The 19767-nt window shown below is 37.4% G+C and overlaps 1 protein-coding gene across 4 annotated transcripts in view; it reads left to right on the forward strand.

Moving 5' to 3' along the window:
* The window catches only part of tmem68 (transmembrane protein 68), a 58048-nt gene that overhangs the window by 2631 nt on the left and 35650 nt on the right, over positions 1-19767 (forward strand). For all 4 annotated transcript variants that reach the window (XM_072254864.1, XM_072254844.1, XM_072254854.1 and 1 more), the window contains 2 exons: positions 2214-2632; positions 14431-14598. In XM_072254864.1, the coding sequence (XP_072110965.1) occupies positions 2308-2632; positions 14431-14598 (493 nt within the window). In that variant the 5' untranslated portion in view covers positions 2214-2307. The remainder of the gene's footprint in view (positions 1-2213; positions 2633-14430; positions 14599-19767) is intronic.

The raw sequence follows: 19767 nt of genomic DNA on the forward strand, positions 1-19767 counted from the left end.
CATTAGACCCAGTTTTTGTTGGCTTCACTATAAGCAACATACTGATTCTATATCTAACTATATTAAAAGAAAAATTAAATTTCTGTACTAGTGGCCAATAGTTGATATTAGGTGATGTATAAATCTGGGATTCTGCATTAGTGATTTTAATTTTATGCTGATTAGGTTTTAGGTCATATTAGGTTTTTCACTAGCATCCAAATGTAATCTACTAAAATGATATCAAAACTAAAGCTACAAAGTTATTGGCATAGTCCAATGTTTTCCTTATCCTCTGTTTGATCACCCACCTCCAGCCACTGTGGAAACCAAATTTCATGCTTGCTCTACGTTACGAATAAAGCTAAGCCACTTTGCTTCCATATTCCATCGACTGCATCTGGGACATTAAGAGTATTCCTTTCATTTGTCCTTTTGGTCTCATCCTGGCTAAGTTTTAGTCACTCCTCCTACCTCGATCTTCAGTGATTATTAGTCATGATTTCCTCTCGCAGATCCTATCACTCGATACATTTCATGATACGTTGCTCTTTGGAATCTCACATCTCACAGTTATTCTCTTGTTTTTCTTTCAAATTTAAAAGAAATTTTGTCGGTGACCTATTTTCAGCTCCATTATGGTGTTCACTTTTTCCACCCCCATGTGTTTGAAACAGCAGCTTGCAGGAGGAAGATGCAAGTTATTATTATATTTCTGTTTAGCATATCTAGTTTGAGATGTCACCTTTCTGTCATAATACATTCATTCTTGTTTGCATTGGACCTTAATATTTTCACAATCATAGTATGCTCAGTCAAGTTGGTTGGCTGTGAAGAATTTTCATCATTGGTTAATACCGCTTTCTTTTATGAAAAGGCATGTATAATGTGTTCAGAAACATGCAAGTGATATACTGCACAAAAGTATTAGTTCTTGGAGTTATTTTTTCCAAAGTTTCTCTGTGGACTAGAAGTCATTGCAATATTAAAGCAACTATTCTTAATTCAGCACCACTCACTTATTTTTAACTAAGTAAAATAATACCAAAGTGATAGTGAAATAGGCCCAGTCATTTCTCTAGAGGTGCTGTAAAATTCTGATATTAATAAGAAAGGGGCCAAAAATGGCAGATGATATTCAATATAAGGCAAAGTATGCTGGTGCATGCTGGCTAAAGATAACAAAAACTATCTAAAATTGGTCTTGTGGGAGAGCAAGTATCATGGAATTTATCCGTTGTAAAACATCAATTCCGTTGTAAACATCCGTGGTAAACCTGTGAATTCATGTTTACGGGGATTGCAGATTGTAAGAGATTAATAGCAGGTTATGAAAGCAGTATTGATGAATTTGTGGATAATCTGTGTAACACTGACTAGTCTCCATACAGTGGAATTATTTTGAAGCTTTAGAGGGGCTAAATTGGAGGCTTGGTTTTGCTGTCTGGTACGAGAAGAAGCAGATGCAAATGTTTTAATGTGTTGTACCTCATAGATTATTTTAGAACATATCTAAAGATGAATGGGATTACAGCAAAAGTTATAGCCACTGGTTCTAGAATGAGCTGCATAGTTGGTTTAAAGTAATGCTTTCATGCAAGCCTGCAATTTCTTTGAGGCTGCTAATCAAAACTGTTAACTCAACAGGTCCCATGCAACGACTTACAAGGAATCCTGCACTGAAGCGATAATTGGGGGTTCTGTGCACCACACGACATTACTGATTGCTTTGACACTTAGTGAAACTACCTCGTTGAACCAGATATCTATGATGCTCACAAATATTTCTGAAAGTTCAATTGCTAAGGCAATCCATAGACTCCTAATGTTAAATACAATAGTACACACTGAAAACATACAAGTTAAGTGAATATTTGTAAAACATCATTTTCCTGTTACTTTACCATCGACCTTATTGTTCCTTTCCATTATTGTCTAAACTTTTGTTGTTGCTGTGGAACTGCAAACACTTTCATTCACTCCAAATTCCATTGTTCTCATGTACTAAACTTGTCCCTCCACTTTTCCATGTTCTTTATCCACTAAACATTTTTAGTTCTCTGTGGATTCTAGTATTGTTATGTTGTGGCAGTCAACTTTGTGGAAGTTTATACAGCGAAAGAGGTAAAAAACCTGACAAGTCTACATATTTCCTTCTGTTTAATATTAAAGTGCAACTTAGCTTTGCAATGTGTAGTTTGTAAACATTCAATTTTTTTTTCCTTTTCCTATAGTTAGCCAAGACATGTTTTAGACCTGGGAAGGTGCATCGTTACCTGCCATAATGATTCCCAAACACAGTTCCTGCACTGATGTTTGATATTTGGTATGGCTACTGCTGATGAATCCTACGTGGAAGGGCAAAATGGAAGTTTTGTTTCCTACTTGATTACAATAGTGGAGAAATGGACTGGCTTGGAAATCCTGGAAGGCTCCTTGAATTACCTGGATTATCTCTTGTGGGTCTTCACTCCCCTCGTTATTGTCTTCATCCTCCCACTGTTTATAATACTATTCCTGTACCTTTCGATTCTTTTTCTACATGTATATAAAAGAAAGAGGGAGTTGAAAGAAGCTTATTCAAATAATGTTTGGGATGGTGCAAGGAAGACTTTGGCAACTCTTTGGGATGGACATGCAACTATCTGGCATGGTAGGCAATTTTAATTCTTTAATGTCAGTTTAATATTTCCCTAACCAAAATTGTGTTTGTGGTGGAAAAATTCTATTGGAAAAGACATGATCTTGCATTAAATTTTGGTGAACTTTGTTTCAGAGTTACAGAATGTATAATATAATAGGCCATCGTAAGTTTAGCAAAATGTTTTATATTAATTTGAAATATACAGTTGCAAGAAAAAGTTTGTGTACCCTTTATAATACTTGGTTTTCTGCATTCATCACTCATAAAATGTGGTCTTATCTTCATCTAAGTCACAGTAATAGACAAACACAATCTGTTGAAACTAACCACACGAACAATTGTACTTATTTTTGTCAATATTGAGTACACCATTTAAACAATCACAGCCCTGGTTCAAAAAAGTATGTGAACCTCAGGGGTAGTGCCTTCTACAACGGCTATTTGGAGTTAGGTGTTCCAGTCAATGAGATGAGTTGGCGGTGTAGATTGTTGAGGTGCCTTGCCCTATCAGGTTACTGACAGAGCCTGCACTTCTCAGGAAAGATCTGTTCATATGCGCTGTGCCTTGATCAAAACAACTTTCAGAGGGCCTTAGAGTTGTAGAGATGCATGAAGCTGGAAAAGGCTACAGAAGTATTTCTAAAGACCTGAGTGTTCATCAGTCTGCAGTAAGAGAAATAGTCTACAAATGGAGGAAACTCAGTGCTGTTGCTACTCTCCCTAGGAATGGGCATCCTGCAGAGATCACACCAAGAGCACAATATGTAATGCTGAAGGAGGTGAAAAAGAACCCAAGAATAACAGCAAAAGACCTGCAGAAAATCTCTAGAACTTGTTAAAGTCTCTGTTCATGTATCCACTATAAGAAAAACACCGAACAAGAACGGTGTTCGTGGAAGGGCACCATGGAGGAAACCATTGCTCTCCAAAAAACAAAAATTGCTGAACATTTCAAGTTTGCAAAGACCACCTGGATGTTCTACAACACTCCTGGGACAATATTCTGTGGACAGATGAGATAAAAGTTGAACTTGGCAGAAATGTACACCACTATGTTTGGAGGAAAAAGTGCACTGCAGACCAACATCAAAGCCTCATCCCAACTGCAAAACATTATGGAAGGAGCATCATGGTTTGGGGCTGTTTTGCAGCCTCAGCTTACAATCATTGAGAGAACAATGAATTCAAAATTGTATCAAGACATTTTACAGGAGAATGTCAGGGTAGCAGTCTGCCACCTGAATCATTATAGAAATTGGTCTGATAGCAATGGACTGTTCAAGGGCATTTTGTGACATTGCTGAATACCATGAAAAGGGAAAGAATGGATAACTCACCTTTGTGACTGAATATGATTTCAAACCATTTTTATTGATGCAGAAAGGGTGTAAGTTCTGCTGAAAAGATCCATGTGTGGAGTGGAATAGATACAAAGTTGTGGGATGATGAGATATTCAGAGATCTCATGTAGAAAGAGGGTGGTGATTAGAGGAAACAGTTAAAAATTAGGAACCATTAAAAATGTTTTCTTGTCGAGAAATCTCAAAGTTGTTAATTAAATTGAAACTGAGTAATGATTAGATTGTGAGAATATATAGTGGATATTGTAGATGTAATGGACATTTTTAGAGTAGGGAGAATAGCTACTCTAGAATCTGCAAGAGAAATGCTTCCTTAGCTAAAATAATTGAGAGAAAAAAAGGAAAAGAAATTGTAGACAGGAATAATTTGCTGTACTATTTCAAAGGAGTTTGGTTTTGTGCAGATGAGCTGCATAAGTTATCTTAAACACAGGTCAGTTCTGATCATATATGCGACCAATCTTGAAGGTAAGAAAATTTGTGAATTTGTTTGAAACATTCCATGTGAATTTGGGACTGTTAGATTTATAGAGATGATTAGTCAAGAAGAGGAAAAATATTGAATTGACTTTATCACTTACATCCTTCACATACATGAGTAAAAATCTTTACGTTATGTCTCTGCCTAAATGTGCAATGTGCAATTATAGTAATTTATAATAAATATTATGTAGAACAGGACAGTCAATATAACAAAGAAATACAGTTGTGTCAGCATGAATTGTGCAGTCTGATGGCTTGGTGGAAGAAGCTGTCCTGATCCTAGCTTTTATGCTGTGGTACCATTTCCCGGGTGGCAGCAACTAGAACAGTTTGTGGTTGGGGTGACTCGGTTCTCCAATGATCCTTCAGGCCCTTCTTGCACACCTGTCTTTGTAAATGTGGGAAGAGTGGGCAGTTCACATCTACAGATGCGCTAGGCTGTCCACACCACTCTCTGCAGAGTCCTGCGATTCAGGGAAGTACAGTTCCCATACCAGGCAATGACACAGCCAGTCGGGATGCTCTCAATCATGCCCCTATAGAAAGTTCTTAGAATTTGGCGGGCCATACCAAACTTCTTCAGCCATCTGAAGTGAAAGAGGTATTGTTGTGCCTTTATCACCACACAGCTAGTACGTACAGACCACGTGAGATCCTCGGTGATGTTTATGCCGAGGAACTTAAAGCTGTTCACCCTCTCAACCCCAGTTCTATTAATGTCTATAGGGGTTTGCCAGTCTCCATTCCTCCTGTAGTCCACAACTAGCTCTTTTATTTTTGTGACATTGAGGGAGAGGTAAATAACCTGGAGTTCTGCCTGTGCAGTCATATCCTTGTGTTTGACTGGAAGGAAAAATCATTAAAATGCTCGGTTTGGTCTACCGAGGGTTACTGATTAGGCCAATTTTAGCATTCAAACAGTTCAAAGTCCAAAGTAAATTTATTTTCAGAGTACTAGTATATGTCTATAGATGTACTGTGGAGAGCATTCTAACTAGTTGCTTCACTGGTATGGAGGGGCGACTGCACAGGATTGGGAAAAGCTGTAGAAGGTTGCAAACTCAGTCGATGCCATCATGGGCACTAGCCTCCCCAGCTTCAAGGACATCATCAAAAGGCAATGCTGATTTTTCCTGGTGGTGGCTGATGGAGTAACAGCAATCTACCGTTGCTCCAACTCTAATTATCTTACCATTTCCAACCTGTCTTGAAACTTTTTTAAGTGTGATGTTCTTTCACTATGGCTGGAAGGAGTGCCAGAAGTACTAAAAAGGATGCTCTTCCTGCTTCTTTGGATTGTATTATGGGTTTGTTGCAAACTCATACACGAGAAGCCTCTGAGAAGTTTCAGCAATTCAGCACTGAATTTAAACAAATAGACGGTAAATTGGATTCTGTTCAACAAACTCTTAATGAACACGATAAATGTATTAAAAATGAGGAAATTTTGTCGGCTCTGGAAACGGAAGTGGATGAATTGCAGAAGTTTTGTGAAAAGCAATTGAAGTCCAACGAAAAGTTAAGACAGAAGATTATCGACCTAGAAAATAGAAGTAAAAGGAACAACCTACGGGTTCTGGTTCTCGAAGAATTAATCGAAGGTAGTCATCCTATGGAATTTTTTGCAAGAATTATTTCTGGAGATTTTGACGTCTGTGCCTATGATCGATCGAGTTGACAAATCTCCTACGTTTAGACCTAACGATCAGAGACCAAGATAGTAATAATCTGTTTTCAGGAATTTAAAATAAAGGAACTCTTAATTCGCGAATCTAGTCGAAGAGGCATGATATGGTCGCAAGATTAGAATTGTCGAAGATTATTCGCCTGAGGGTTATGCAGGAACGTGTTAAGTTCAAAGAAGTTATGTCCGAGGTTTCTAATAAGGGTTTCAAGTCTTCCCTTCGTTACCCAGCCTGACTCAGAATCACACTTAAAAATGGTTCTATCGATTGGTTCCACTCGGCTGTTGAAGCACAAAAGTTTTTAAAATACAAAGGCTAGCTGTTTAGTTTCTCTTTACATGAATACACAAGATTAAACTTTTAATTTGCAAATCCCGTCGAAGGGACATGATTGGTTTGTCACGTGATCGGCAACAATGAATATCTCGAGTCAGGATTTATAAACAAATAAACATTTATTAAGCCCTGATAAACAATGAAAAAAAAATGAAAACCCTAACTGGAAGTAAATGGCTATGCGGCCATTCAGTAAACCACTACTCAGTACTATTTCTTAAAGCGATAATGCGAAACCAGTTCTTAAAGTGATAAATTCAAGCACAGTTCTTTCAATGGTAAATTTTAAAGTCCAAGAGATTTATATAGTCAATTAGAAGAGATTTTCATGAAGTAACAAATTCCTTGAAGACACGGCGTCACTGCCACTCCCAGTTGGATCCTGCCTCATCCACAGAATTCAGGACAACGGGAATAAAACAGTTTTAAAGGCAGTGACCTTCCTCCTCCGTATAAGAGATCCTGCACAGCCTTTCTGCCACTTTTAGCAGAGGCTATCTCATGCAGATCACCCTTTCTTGAACAAATTCAGTAATGGTCGATCCTTTCCAAACCCATCGAACGTCTCCTTCAGGGTCCCATCTTCACTTTCCAATGTTACTGAAAAGATACATTAACAAACCTACCAGCCATTGTTAAACTGCTGGCTCAGACTTCTGTACCTTACATTAGAGCATAAATCTCCGTTTAAAATCAAAACTGCGTCATAATGCAAATACGCAGCGGAGCTGAGTATCTCACTGACGATCTAAGTGGAAAAAACTAACTGCGTCACCAGGGGTCTTCCCCTTTTTATACCCGTGGTGAATATGTCATCACGTGACCTCACATTGGTGGGAAAATTACATCAGGTGACCTCCAAAAGACCATTACATCATTCTCACAAGAAAGTCACAAGATCTCCTTGAGGTATGTAACAGGTTATAGGGTGGAATGTTAAGATTTTTGAAGACTATTCGCTTGAGGTTATGCAGTAACGTGCTAAGTTTAAACAAGCTCTGTTGGAATTTTTTAAATAAGGGTTTTAACCCGCCTCTTGACTACCCAGTTTGACTGAGAATCCCATTAAGATGGATCCTTTGAATAGTTTCGTTTGAATGCTGAAGCATAAAGATTTTTTTAAATTTGAAGGCTAACTGCTTAGTCTGCTTTTCCATGAAGATATAAGATTAATGCTTAATGTCTTTCTGTATGAATAATTATACCTTTTACTTTGGTAAAGCTTTGTAACTAATTTCCTTTCATATTTTTTAATACTGCGTTTTTGATATACGAGAATTGAATCTCTTGTTTGGATATAGTTTAGGTTGGAATATAAATAACCTTGAAACTAATTGGAGCGATCACCAGGTTTTTTGAGGGGTTGTCCGTAGTTATAGATGCTGACTTTCTATTGGTCAATTTGTTTTTCTTTGAGAGGTGGGTGGGGGTATGGTTTTTTTTTCCCAGAAGCTGTTTTCAAATTTTTAGCCTTGTTGCTTGGTTACCATTTCTCAAAGTTTATGGCTTGGTTTTTAACTTCCATTTTAACCTTTCCTTTAAATAATATTAAAAATGGACCAAACTATTAATTTACTTAGTTTTAACGTAAAAGGGTTAAATCACCCTGTTAAACGTAATAAGATTTTTGCTTATATTAAGAAATTTAAGGTCCCTATTTGTTTTTACAAAAACTCACATATGCAAATGTGATAATCTACATTTTTTTAGCTGTTAGAACGGACTTTGTTTTCACTCTTCTTTTCAGGCCAAACCTAGAGGAGTTTCGATTTTTATAGATGTTTTGTTATAGTTTCAGGAAAGCTAGATAAATTAATAGTATTTGCCAATGCGTATGTCCCAAATGTAGATGATCCAGGATTCTTTGAGCATTTTTTTTGTTTTTACCAATCTGAATGTTTATTCTTTGGTGATGGGAGGAGATTTTAACTGTTGGCTAGATCCAATTTTGGACTGATCATCTTCTAGACCAGCATCTCTTAATAAATCAGCTTTGTTTATTCAATCCTTTTTATTGAAGTGTGGTATAGTTGATGTTTGGCGTTTTTTACATCCTTTAGATAGGGAGTATTTTTTTTTCCCCCTATGTTCATCATACATATTCCAGGATTGATTTTTTTTATTGATAGTCAAATGATTTCATCAGTTCATTCCTGTGAATATAAAGAGATTGCTCTTTCAGATCGTGCTCCTATATTTCTATCTTTAAAACTCCCTGGTTTTCCTCAAACCAACAGATTTTGGCGTTTTAATACAACTTTGTTATCTGATAATGAATTTTTTAAATTTCTAGAGAAACATATTATTTTGTTTTTTGAAGAGAATAAAAAGGAAGAGACGTCTAATCTTATTGTGTGGGATACTTTCAAGGCCTATATTGGAGGACAAATTATTTCTTATACTGCAAGTGTTAAGAATAAAGCTAATAAAGAAAGAATTGAATTAGCCAATTAATTGAAACAATTAGATCAAAAATATGCTATAACTCCAGATCCTGTTTTATATAAAAGACATGTTGAAGTTAAAATTAAATATGATCTTCTGTTAACATATCCAATTGAAACTCAACTTCTTAAAGATAAAACTCAGTTTTACATTCACGGAGATAAATCAGGCAAAGTATTGGCCAACCAATTAAAAACTTCTGTAGTTAAATGACAAATTAAAGAAATTTGCAAAACTAATGGCGATAGGACAATTGATTACTCTGAAATAAATGATACCTTTAGAGAATTCTATTCTAAACTTTATAGTTCTGATTCCCCTGAAGATAATACTGTAATGAGCAATTTTCTAGATCAATTAAATATCTCTGCACTTTCTGCAGATAATTGCAAACAGATGGATCAACCCATTTCTTATGAGGAAATCACCGAGGCTATGCGTTCATTACACTCGGGGAAGGCTCCAGGTCCAGATGAATTTTCTGGAGAATTTTATAAGGCTTTTTCTTCATTAATTAAACCCAAGTTACACTTACTCTTTTCGGATTCTTTCAAATTGGATAGTTTACCTCAATCTTTTTATGAAGCTTCTATTTCGCTTATCCTAAAAAAGAACAAGGACCCAACTGAATGCTCTTCATATAGGCCAATTTCATTACTCAATGTTGATACTAAAATTCTCTCTAAAGTTCTGACTCGTTGGATTGAAAATATTTTACCTTCTATTATTTCTGATGATCAGACTGGATTTATTAAAAACTGACATTCCAATTTTAATATACTCTGTGTATTAAATGTTATTTACTCTCCTTCTCAGGAGATATCAGAATGTGTGATATCCTTAGATGCTGAGAAGGCCTTCAATCGGGTTGAATGGAATTATTTACTTAAAACCTTAGAAAAATGTAATTTTGGGCCAGACTTTATTCAATGGATTAAATTACTTTATATATCTCCTGTTCGGGTTCTTATTAATTTTCAAAATTCCAAACCATTTAAACTTCACCGCAGAACTAGGCAAGGCTGTCCGTTGAGTCCTTTGCTTTTTGATCTAGCTTTAGAACCCCTTGCCATTGCTTTTCGAGAATCTAATGATATCTGTGGTATTTAAGGAGCGGTATCACCCACAAAATCTCACTTTACACTGATGATATATTGCTTTTTTATCTGTAATGTTGAGACGTCATTACCTTGCATACTTTCTTTACTCTCCCATTTTAGCCAGTTTTCAGGATATAAATTGAACCTGCATAAGAGTGAATTATTTCCTTTAAATAATTTGGTATTAATGCTAATCTCCCTTTTAAAATTGTAAGGAATCAACTTACTTATTTGGGTGTAACTGTCACTAAGAATTACAAACACCTGTTTAAAGAAAACTTTCTTACCTTATTGAACCATGTAAAAAAGATATCATTAAATTGGACAACTTTCAATATCTTTGATTGGACGAATTAATTCTATTAAAATGAATATTCTATCTAAATTTATATATCTTTTTCAGGCCTTACCCATTTTTATTTCTAAATCCTTTTTTGACTCTCTAGAATCTATTTTATCCTTCTGTATATGGAAAAATAAGCGTCCTCATTTAAATAAAGTTCATCTTCAAAAACCTAAAAAGTCTGGAGGTTTAGCCTTACCTAATTTTAGGTTTTATTACTGGGCTGTAGTTGTGCTGATATGCGACGAGTGAAAACAACAGGGTCGGGTTGAACTGTTTACTGTTTGAATCAGCCCGCGCTTAAGTAACCCGGTCCCAGCAACCCCCGCTCTTTGCGGGGCAGAAGCGACATCGGCTTCCGGGACGAGATCTGCCTCGCACTCACAGTCCTCTCGGTTGCTGCTGGCTGTGGGCTCGCCGGCGACTGCTGGAGCCGGTTCGCTTGCTGCATGGGCGAGCCACCACATGACCCTCCCCCCCACCCCCCCAGAACCGGCGATAGGAGGTGCAGAGTCCACAGCCTGCACACTCTCAGTTCTTTTAGGTGGCCGGCCTCGACGTTGTGGGGGTGGTACCGCAACCGGGCGTTCAAGGTCTAGATGCACAAGTTTGAGACGGTCAATGGTAAAAGTCTCATCCCGACCACCGATGTCGAGAACGCAGGTCTCTCCATTATAGCATACCACCTTGTAGGGTCCCTCGTATGGTCGTTGCAGGGGTGGTCTGTGTGCGCCTCGGTGAACGAAAACATACTTGCTCTGTTGAAGGTCCCTGGGTGGCTGCATGTTCGAATCACGTCGGGGTCACCAATGTAGTCGAGCAGGGTCGGGTTGAACTCTTTACTGTTTGAATTGGCGCGTACTTAAGTAACCCGCTCCCAGCAACCCCCGCTTTTTGCGGGGCAGAAGCAACGTCGGCTTCCGGGCCGAGGTCTGCCCCGCACTCACAGTCCTCTCGGTTGCCGCTGGATGCGGGCTCGCCAGCGACTGCTGTAGCCAGTTCACTTGCTGCATGGGCGAGCCGCCACAGGCAGTTAATATACAATATCTTACATTTTGGCTATATTATATTTAATCGTGTAGACTGTCTGGTATGGGTTTCTATAGAAACTAACTCTGTTAATAAATTTTCTATTATTTCTCTTCGTGGATCCTCACTTCCTTTATTTGTAAGTAAACTAACTGATAATCTAATAGTTAAACATACTCAGGATCTGGATACAATTTAGAAAACATTTTGGTTTATTGAGATTTTCCCTTTCTAGTCCCTTTATTCTAATTTTTTTTTAAACCCTCCATGACTGATTTAGTTTTTAAAGAATAGGCTGGTTGAGTATTAAATGTTTTGGGGATCTGTTTGTTGGAGGAAATCTTTTTTCATTTGAGCAATTGTCAACTAAATATAGCTTACCCAAAACTCACTTTTTTAGATATCTACAAATCAGACTTTCTAAGATCTCAATTATGCACATTTCCTATAAGCTCAGGTAAGAACTTACTAGATGTAATTTTTAATTTGACACCTTTTCATAATGGTTCAATATTTAATATGTATGGTATGTTATTGGAGACGAGGAATGTTCCTTTAGACAAAATTAAGAATCTCTGGGAACAAGATTTACAGACATCAATATCTGGGGAAACTTGGTATGAAATTTTTAAACTGGTTAATACTTCATCACTATGTGCTTGCTGTTCCCTCATATAATTTGAGGTGGTACATAGAGCCCATATGACTAAAGATAAGCTATCTCGTTTTTATTCAGATATATCTCCGTACTGTGAAAGATGTAATAATGGAGAGAAGCTTCATTAATTCATATGTTTTGGACTTGTCCATGTCTTGAAAAATATTGGAGGGAAGTTTTTCAAACTTTTTCTATACTTTTCAAAGTCAATTTTAAGCCTAATGCTCTGACGGCCCTATTTGGTATTGTTGCAGGACAAGATATCAAGCTGAAGACATCTGATTTACATATTTTGGCCTTTAGCTCTCTTATAGCTAGGAGGGTGCTTTTATTTAAATGGAAAGATGTTTCTCCTCCTACTCATGCTCAATGGTTATGCGATGTTATGTCAAGCTTAGATTTAGACAAGATTCGTTGTTCAATTTCTGAATCTCGTCAAGACTTTCAAATATTGTGGGGACCCTTTCTGAATTATTTTCAAAACTTTCAAAACGCTCAATTTGTTGTTTAAATTTAGATGTTGGCTATTATTGATTGTTATTATACGAGAAGGTATTTTGCCTTTTTTTCTCCTTAATAAACAGCTTCAGTCTTGGTAGGGGTTAGACCTTTTTTTTGTAATAAGTTAGTATATTTCAATATAACTATTGACTAACCTACGTGAATACTAGGTAATGAGATTGTTATTATGAATAGATATAATGTAATTGGTAGTTTTTTCTTATCTTTTGTGACTTTTTATATATGCTTTCTTGTACTCTGTATTCTTCTATGTAGAAACTAATAAAAATGTTGAAAAGAAAAGGCAATGCCACAAAAAGGCAGCACCTATCATTAAGGACCCAATAACACAGGGCATGTATTGTCCTCATTGCTGCCATCAGGAGGGACGAGCAGGAAACTGAAGACACACACTCAATGTTTTAGGAACATCATCTTCCCTTCTGCCAACAGATTTCTGATCGGGCAATGAACATATATATTTTTTATATACTGTATATACAGTGGATTCCAGTTATTGGAACAACTCTTAAAGAACAAAAACTGGTCGAGAAATTAGGCAGGATTCATTTCTTTTATTTGCGACACAGTGTCACTTAATTCTGACAGGAGACTGTTGCCGAAGTTTCTAACCCGGTGTCAATTATGTGCACTTGTGTATCAATTAAACAGTACACTGTGCTTAGAATGAACAGTTTTTAAATAGCGCCAGTTATGTGTGTTTGTGTTCAAAAAGCAGTGATTTTTATCACTGATAGTTGATGAGCAATAAGCAGTAAGAAAATTCAGAATTGTTTTGCTCACCGTGGTTTCAGGCATTTAGGCTTAAACACAGGTAAAGTCCTTCCAACCATTGAGCACATCTACATGAAAAGCTGTTGTAGACAAGGAGTATCCATTTTTAGAGATCCTCACCACCCAGGCCATGCTCTTTGCTTGCTGCTGCCATCAGGTAGAAGGTAGAGGAGCCTGAGGACTCATACCACCAGGTCAAGACCAGTTACTACCCCTCAACCATCAGGCTCTTGATCAAAAGGGATAACTACACTCACTTGCCCATCCAGTGAGATGTTCTCACAACCAATGATCTCACTTCAAGGACTCTTTATCTTATTATTTCCAGTTTTCGTTATTTATTGCTATTTATTTGTTTATATTGTATTTGCATAGTTTGTTGTCTTTCATTAGTCCTGTTATAGTTACTATTCTATAGATTTGCTGAGTATACCCACAGGGAAGTGAATCTCAGAGTTGTATATAGTGAAAATAGATTTATTTTGAACTTTGGTTAAAGTAATGGGTTTGTTATAACTATAACCATCATCCACTAAAGAGAGGTGATTGATGCATTTTCACCTTGCAGTGGTAAATTCTTCATATACTTGGATAATTATAAATTAATGTATAGCAGGCACTGCTTTCTTGATTTGCTTGGCAAGTTTAAATGGGAACAATGCATCTAAAACTAAGAAATTGATAATAAGACTAATGTATGAAAATAATTATTTGTTCATATAAATGACTTGGAAAATGACGTCTGCAGTTTGTTAAATAAGCTTGACTACATGAAGAAGGGTAGAATTGTAGAAGGAAAGGATAATGTCTTAAGAACGTGGAGGTACATAGATTAGCTGGTAGGTTAGAGACAGACGGAAGATTTCAGACAGCAGTTTAATGCTCATTTGCTTTTTCTAGCTTATATGACTGAATGTTTGCTGTAATCAGAATCTTTAGCAATTAATTTTCTTTTTTGAACAGTCAACATAAAATAACAATTATACTGTAGCTTGTATAATTTTGTACTCTCTATCATAAAATGCATGAATCCTTTATCATTTAAACTAACTCTTTACCACTTTTCCTTAGGTTATGAAGTTCACGGATTGGAAAAAATCCCTCATGCAGGACCTGCCCTGATCGTTTATTATCATGGAGCCATACCTGTGGACTATTACTATTTCTTAGCTCGAGTAATTATCCAGAAAGGAAGAACCTGCCATTCTGTAGCTGACCATTTCCTTTTTAAGTTACCAGGTACATTTCTTCTATTTCTGTTCATTCTTGCTGGATTTTCATGGTTTACAAACGATACAATATAAAGTCACTGGCACTTATTTTACAGAAGCTGAAATTACTATACGTGAAATGTAAATTGTCATACTAATATCAATATACCAAGCCTGTATATTTTAACTGTTTCCTGTTCTAATTTTTGTTTTGAAATGTATAGAAAATAATGGCATGGTTAAGCTTGAATTTGATATAGCCTGATAAATTACAAATATTGTGATAAGATCATAAGATATAGGAGCAGAAGTAGGCTATTCGGCCCATTGAGTCTGCTCCACCATTCAATCATGGGCTGATCCAATTCTTCCAGTCATCCCCACTCCCCTACCTTCTCCCCGTACCCTTTGATGTCCTGGCTAATCAAGAATCTAGCTATCTGCCTTAAATACACACAATGATTTGGCCTCCACAGATGTTTGTGGCAACAAATTCCACAGATTTACCACCCTCTGACTAAAGTAATTTCCCCGCATCTCTGTTCTAAATTGACGTCCTTCAGTCCTGAAGTCGTGCCCTCTTGTCCTGGACTCCCCTACCATGGGAAATAGCTTTGCCATATCTAATCTGTTCAGGCCTTTTAACATTCGGAATGTTTCTGTGAGTTCCCCCCTCATTCTCCTGAACTCCAGGGAATGCAGCCCAAGAGCCCAAGTTCCTCATATGGTAACCCTTTCATTTCTGGAATAATTCTCGGAAATCTTCTCTGAACCCTCTCCAATGTCAGTATATCCTTTCTAAAATAAGAAGCCCAAAACGGCACACAATACTCCAAGTGTAGTCTCACGAGTGCCTTGTAGTGTAAACGTAACTTTGCTGGATCAAATAACGACAGCACAAAAAGATCGTTACTTATCTTTTCACCCGTTTATTTCTTTGAGCTCAGCCGGTGAGTGAATTTGGACCCGACATTAGGGAGAGAATCTTTTTCATCTCCCCAACGGTTCTACAAGTTCACTGCCTGATGTCAGAATTGTCAGAAGTTATAAGGCCATTGATACAAAAGGACAATCAGTTTGATAATCATTCAGGCCAAATCAATGGACTACTGATACAGAGAACAATCAGTTTGATAACTATTCCCATCAAGTCAATGGACTATTGATACAAAAGTACAATCAATTTGTTAGTCACTCCAGCCACCTTAATTAAAGAAAGGAATGTCCTACCAGGTCCGCTGGAGCCACAACTTAATGACAAAGATAAGAACGTCCGTCAAATTTATGCTTTAATTAAGAAAGGAATGTTCTGTCTAATTTCCATCAGGTACTGGTTTTTGTTAAAATCGAAAGGTGTGTAAAGCCCAGAGACCTCTTATGTGGATCTGGGCAAACTTTAACCCTTCTCTTGCTCCAAAGAAAGCAGCTGTGAGACATTGTTCAAACACACTGCAGTCACAGACATAGACAGTACTGAATCCATTGTTTACGGGAATCTGAGAATTCCCCCATTCCCTTAAACTTTATCAATAGAGCCTCAACATCACATCCCTGCTCTTACATTCTGTACCTCTAGGAATGAATGCCAACATTGCATTCGCCTTCTTCACCATCAACATGGAGATTAACCATTACGGTACCCTGCACAAGGACTCCTAAGTCCCTTTGTATTTCTGCATTTTGAATTCTCTCCCCATCTAAATAATAGTCTGCCTGTTTATTTCTTCCAGCAAAGTGCATGACCGTACACTTTCCAACATTGTATTTCATTTGCCGCTTCTTTACCCATTCCTCTAAACGATCTCTGTCTCTCTGTGGGTGGTCTGTTTCCTCAGCACTATCTGCTCCTCCACCTATCTTTGTATCATCGGCAAATTTAGCCATAAATCCATTAATCCCGTAGTCCAAATCATTGACATACATCATAAAAAGTAGTGGTCCCAACACCAATCCCTGTGGAACTCCATTAGTAACTGGCAGCCAGCCAGAATAGGATCCTTTTATTCCCACTCTCTATTTTCTGCTGATCAGCCAATGCTCTACCCATGCTAGTAACTTCCATGGGTTCTTATCTTGCTAACCAGCCTCATGTGCGGCACCTTGTCAAAGGCCTTCTGAAAATCCAAGTACACCACATCTAATGCATCTCCTTAGTCTACACTGCCTTTAATTTCCTCGAAGAATTGCAGTAGGTTTGTCAGGCAGGATTTTCCTTTCAGGACATCATGCTGGCTTTGGCCTATCTTGTTGTGTCCCTCTAGGTACTCCGTAATCTCATCCCTAACAATCAATTCCAACAACTTCCCAACCACTGATGTCAGGCTAACAGGTCTATAGATTCCTTTCTGCTGCCTCCCACCCTTCTTAAATAGTGGAGTAACATTTGCAATTTTGCGGTCATTCGGTACAATGCCAGAATCTATCAATTCTTGAAAGATCATTGTTAATGCCTCTGCAATCTCTCCAGCTACTTCCTTCAGAACCCGAGGGTGCATTCCATTAGGTCCAGGAGATTTAGCCACCTTCAGACCATTAAGCTTCCTGAGCACCTTCTTAGTCATAATTTTCACTGCACATACTTCACTTCCCTGACACTCTTGAATGTCTGGTATACTGCAGTGTCTTCCACTGTAAAGACTGATGCAAAATACACATTCAGTTCCTCTGCCATCTCAGCGTCTCTCATTACAATATCTCCAGCATCACGAGGCATCATTTCCTATTGGTCCTATATCTACCCTCAACTCTCTTTTACCCTTTATATACTTAAAAAATCTTTTAGTATCTTCTTTGATATTGGTCACAATATTTCTCCAAATCTGTTGAAAGCAATATGATCAGAAAATAGGTTATAAGGTGTTAATATGCCAAGATCTCTTTAAGGAAGTTATTATCATAGCTTGATAGAAATTTGCAGTACAAAAGGAAGCCATTGTATCCAAACCACCCAAAAATGTCCCCTTCAAATTAATCCCACTTCCCATTTCTTGGCCCTGAGACTTTCGGAACATCAGGTGCTTATTCAAATAATTGTTAAATGTGAGAGAAGTAACTGCTTCCACAGTCCTTTCAGTCTGAGCTTTCCAGAATTCCATACTCATTGAACTTCAAGTGGGGCAAAAGAATTGTTAACTAACTATCTGAATAAATTTAAGCCTATGCCATCAGGTTATTGGCAGTTCTGTTAAGGTTCATTTGGTAGAGGGTTCTCACAATTTTGGGCACAATCAAATGTTCTCTCATTTTCCTGTTCTTAAGCACCCCCATTGAGCCAAACCTTTATAATCCTAAATTTCTCAAGCCCCAGTAATAACCTTGTTAGCCTTTTTAATCTTTCAAATGCTAATACATCCAGTAATAAATTTAAGACAAATTTGAAGAAAAGTGAAAGCAGTTAAATATTTAGGGATTATATTGGTTGCTTTTCAAGCTAGGAACAATTCCTGTCTGCTCTCTGCAAAACTGATGCAATTATATTTGAGCAATTTTTAAGATTGATATTCTTTCAGCTTTGTTGTGTTAACCATCTCTCCTGTGTAGTTTTATTTTCAAATTGTTAACAACATATTGAACTCAGCAATTCTTTTGACTTTTCCTAACTTATGATGAGCTTGTAAATGTGTTGTCTAATTACAAGCGCACAAGAAACATAACATGAAAGCAGAATTCTAATGGTTTCAACCAAAGATAATTTTTCAGAATACTTTAACCAGTCTGAAGCTGAATACTTTTTTCTTCAAATGTACAACAAAGGATACAACAAAGTATCCTTTTCTAAATTAGGGAGAGATTGGTTTGCCATTCAAAATAAATATTTTTGGAGTGTCACTTTTAAAAAAAAAGATAAAGCACATATAGCAAAATAGAAAGCTTGACAGAATGTTTACCCTAGCAAATGCAGAATCATGAAAACTGGTCTGTTGTGTTAAAAATAAAATGCAGAAATACTGGAACATTTTGGTGTAGGAATATGGCACCTGCTGTCTCCCAGGAAATTTTTTTCTTAATTAAATGCAGCCTGTGTTGTAACATTGGTTATGAATTTCCTCCATGATCTCTACTGCTTTCAAGATAATCTGCTGAAGGTTTTCATTATTTCAATTATATACCACCTTCCCCAAGCTAAGGATTAATTCATGGAGATTTCCTACAGATGCCACCGGTGCAGTGGCATGAGTTATGAGGAAAACGTTGACATCAATTGTACTAATTCACACAATTTTGGCTTAGATAATTTCTGTTTCTTGATGCTTTCATGAAAGAGTATTAACTTAAATCTCTTTTTATCATCAAAATGCTTTATGGGTTAGTGCACCTGAATTTTTTTCTAGTTTGCTCACATTCATAGATGTTTAGAAAAGCAATGGAGTTGTGATAGTTTTCTGAAGAAGTTGTGAACCTTGTTTATGTTGCTTCAGAGAAGCAGAAATAGCAGTAAAGACAAATGGCTGCATGAAGTGCAATAGCAAAATACTGCTCACTGGCTGTCCACTACTTTGGAGCACCTATACAACCATAAGACATACATCAGACTACTATTTATCAATTGTAGTTTGGTATTCAACACAATTATTCCTTCAGTACCAACAACTAAGTTTCAAAACCTAGGCCTCTGTACCTCCCTCTGCAGTTGGATCATCAACTTCCTTGTTAGGAAACCTCGGTCAATGTGGATAGGTCATAACAACTCCTTCTCACTATCAAACACTGTTGCACCTCGAGGATGTGTGCTGAGCGCACTGCTCCAATCTCTCTTCATTCATGACTCTGTGGCTAAGGACAGCTCAAATGCCGTCTATAAACTCGCCAATGCCACCAATGTAGTTTATGGAATCTCAGATGGTGGTGAGGAGTGAGATACATCAGTTGGGGGTTGAATAATGTCTCAAAAACTGCACACTCAACATCAGCAAGACCAAGAAACTGATTGCGGACATCAGGAAGGGGAAGTCAGGAGAATACACACCAGCCAGCCACTATTGAGGGCTTAGCAGTGGAAATGGTGAGCAGCTTAAAGTTTCCGGGCATCAACATTTCAGAGAATCTATCCAGGGTCCAACATATCAATATGATCACAAAGTAAGCACGCCAGCAGCTCTACTTTGCAGGAGTTTGTGAAATTTGGTATGCCACCACAAAGACTCATAGAAATTTCTACCAATTGTTACGTACCCCATAACTGGGTTGCCAAACCAGC

Source organism: Mobula birostris, chromosome 1, assembly GCF_030028105.1.
Source record: "Mobula birostris isolate sMobBir1 chromosome 1, sMobBir1.hap1, whole genome shotgun sequence".
Lineage (NCBI taxonomy): Eukaryota > Metazoa > Chordata > Chondrichthyes > Myliobatiformes > Myliobatidae > Mobula > Mobula birostris.